We start from the raw sequence: 3105 nt of genomic DNA on the forward strand, positions 1-3105 counted from the left end.
TGCTGATTATTCAGCTTCTTGGCTTCATTTTTGAAATCCAAAAAGTTTACTGGTACTTTCTATGTAAATTTGGGACCAGGGTCGGATCCCACAGGCGTCCGGACGTTGTCTGTTATATGTTGTTTGTGAACACGGGTTGTCTGTGTATTAATGTCCCCCCTAGGCTAGTGCTTGCCAGGATCGGAGAGACTTTTTGAATCCTGGATGTCCACTCTACATCGGTTCTCTTCAAGGTTGCCCTTCCACATACTATGTTTTACGTGTCTTTAGTGATACATTCATGAATTTTCATTATTAATGTTAGATAGTAAATATTTTCGTGTAAAATAAATTTTTTAAATGGTTATGTATTAGTGGTTATTGTTCCTCAGTGATCCTCACTTTTCTCTGGGGTCCCCCGTCTGTGGGGACCCATACAATCTTTTTATTGATACTGCGTTGGAGGTTACAGGACAATCCCCACTTTTTATTCACTACAAGTTATTATTGACCATTTGTTCTTTTCTTTGTGGTGGAGATTACTCAAGTAGCAAGGTGTCTATTTTAGTGACTTTCAGCTACCCAGGGCCATTGGAAATTCCTGGACTTATTCTTTAATACTCGGCCTGATGGTGCCCTTGGACTAATGTGCCTTTTTTCATTTCTGCAGGCTGCGAAGCTCCTGTATGAATCCCGTGACCAGTGACGGAAGCAGGAAGATGAACAGTGCAAAGTTTTATTTGTAATTGTCATATTTTTGATGCAATATAACAAACCTTCTATATGCCCGATATGTACGGCTAAGTTGTTAATTTACAGCGTATCTTTCCTTTGCCCACTGCAGGCAGCCATTGCAGAGACAAGGACTTGGCACTCTACAATGCGGCTTGTGCCTCCAGTTGTTGTTTTTGGTATATTGCAAAAAGTACATTTTTGCAAATGACAGACTGGAAAACGTCTGGCATCAGTGTGGGCAAATGATGAGTATACCCGTTCTTTTTTTATAACCAGAATACTTCACTTTACTTGTGCAATATATATATAGAGTATATACAGTTTAATAATTCTTCAGTCTTTAAACTCACAAGACTGCGGGGCTCATTCAGACGACTCCTTACTTAAGACTTAGTGTGGTGATTGTATGGCACAAGGACCATAGATTCATCTGCATACATTTCCCTGTACTTGTGGACTGTAAAATCTCATTTAGGAATCCCAGACTACACCCAGAATAGGTGCGGATCCATTTATTTTTTTATTTTTTTGGGGTGTTCTGCATTCTTGACTCCATGAAGGAAATCAGATTGTTCAATCCCCCATAATCCCCACTTGCATTTATTGTAGGAACATGAAGGTGTCCCTCTCACACAGGTCTTTAGTAAACAAGATGGGGATCCACGTCCTGCTTTTGTTTAAACTGAAGCCAAAGTATGAAGTTAGAATTGTACAGAATCATTTTTGTTTTGTTGCAATCCTAGATTTTCATTTTTGTTTTGTTGCAATACTAAATTTATCCAGCAGGTGAACTCTGTAAGCACAGCAATATCTCCCAAGGGAAAACCTTGAAGCAAAGGGGGGGGGGGGGGGGAAATTAGGAGCGTGCACAGGCTGGGTTTTCAGGTTTGCTGGAAATCCCGTTGACCATGCTTTCACCACACTGTTCTATAAGTAAGGGCCAAACCTTTTATGAATGGCAGTACAAAGGAAAAAATGCAGCATTCGCTTCACCAACCAGGTGTTTATCCAGCACACCTGGATACATCCGATTGGATGTTGTCGTTGGCAGTGTTCGTTTTTGTACTAGAAGTCTGTTAGTTTTTGTACTAGAAGTCTGGACTGAGCCTCTCAATATATTTTGTTATTGTTAAAGGTAGCCTTGTGGTTTTTTTTTTGGTTTTTTTCACACGAGTATGTGACTAGCCTGGATCAGAGAGCCAGGATTGCTGGAAAATTACTTTTTACACTAGATCTCAGGTTCTTTATCGCTCTCTTGTACAAAAGCACTAACTTTTTTTGGGGGGGGGGGGGGTGAAAAGTATGACGTAGCTGTTCATATGCATTAAACCTGGGGATTTGGAAAAGTGGAAGTATTGCCTATAGCGGCCAATCATTGCCTTGGAAAAATAAGTGCTGAGATCTGAATTTTTTTTTTTTTGGTGGGGGGGGGGGGGGTAAAATAAAAGCCTTCCTTTCCTGCAGTTTTGGTAAATCAGGCTAGTTTCTTGTTGTTGCCATAGTGCTGGATGAGAAATTTGCCTGAGTAATATAAAAAAAAAAAAAAAAAAAAAAAATCTCTAATCACTGATCCATTTCCGCTGTCTGAAATTCAGTGACTTGGCAAAACTGTCCTAAAGGGTAGAACAGAATTGTGGAAGGATACCACATAGATGGTGCAGGCTTGGGGACTGTCCTCCTGATTATGGATTAAATACCTAGAGCAGGGGTCTCAAACTGGTGGCCCTCCAGCGGTTGCGGAACTACAAGTCCCATCATGCCTCTGCCTGTGGGAGTCACGCTTGTAACTGTCAGCTTTGCAATGCCTCATGGGACTTGTAGTTTTGCAACAGCTGGAGGGCCGCCTGTTTGAGACCCCTGACCTAGAGAGTTGGTGAGCTTGAATAAGCAGGCAGCCAGTGAAGTCTTCACTTTTTGTCCTGCTTGTTTCTGTGAATGTCTGAGTATCCGTTCCAGGTGAAGCCATTCTGCACCTGATTATAACTAGAAAGAGGTGTAGAGGGGAAATAAGCACATTAGGCTGATCATACTGTGCCAGATTTGTTATCTTTATGATAAAATACCTGACCCTTCAAAAAAAATAAAAATTAAAAAAAAACAATTTATTATAATTTTTGATGGATGAACCATATATTGCAGCAAAAAATTTTAAAAGAATGTGTCCCTAACATGGACCAAGGCCTCTGTAACTAATACTGAACTGTAGTGCTATACAGAATCCACTAGAGCAGGGATGTCAAACTGGCAGCCCTCCAGCTGTTGCAAAACTACAAGTCCCATGAGGCATTGCAAGATTGACAGTTACAAGCATGACTCCCACAGGCGGAGGCATGATGGGACTTGTAGTTTTGCAACAGCTGGAGGGCCACCAGTTTGAGATCCCTGCACTAG

At 41.2% G+C, this 3105-nt stretch overlaps 1 protein-coding gene across 2 annotated transcripts in view; it reads left to right on the forward strand.

Moving 5' to 3' along the window:
- LOC143981309 (zinc finger FYVE domain-containing protein 21-like) overlaps positions 1-768 on the forward strand; it is a 59747-nt gene extending 58979 nt beyond the window's left edge. For both annotated transcript variants that reach the window (XM_077479104.1, XM_077479105.1), the window contains one exon: positions 650-768. In XM_077479104.1, the coding sequence (XP_077335230.1) occupies positions 650-685 (36 nt within the window). In that variant the 3' untranslated portion in view covers positions 686-768. The remainder of the gene's footprint in view (positions 1-649) is intronic.
- The last annotated feature ends 2337 nt before the right edge of the window (positions 769-3105 follow it).

This window comes from Lithobates pipiens, unplaced genomic scaffold (genome assembly GCF_037356315.1).
Source record: "Lithobates pipiens isolate NorthernLeopardFrog02 unplaced genomic scaffold, aLitPip1_a1.2 Scaffold_138, whole genome shotgun sequence".
Taxonomy (NCBI): Eukaryota; Metazoa; Chordata; class Amphibia; order Anura; family Ranidae; genus Lithobates; species Lithobates pipiens.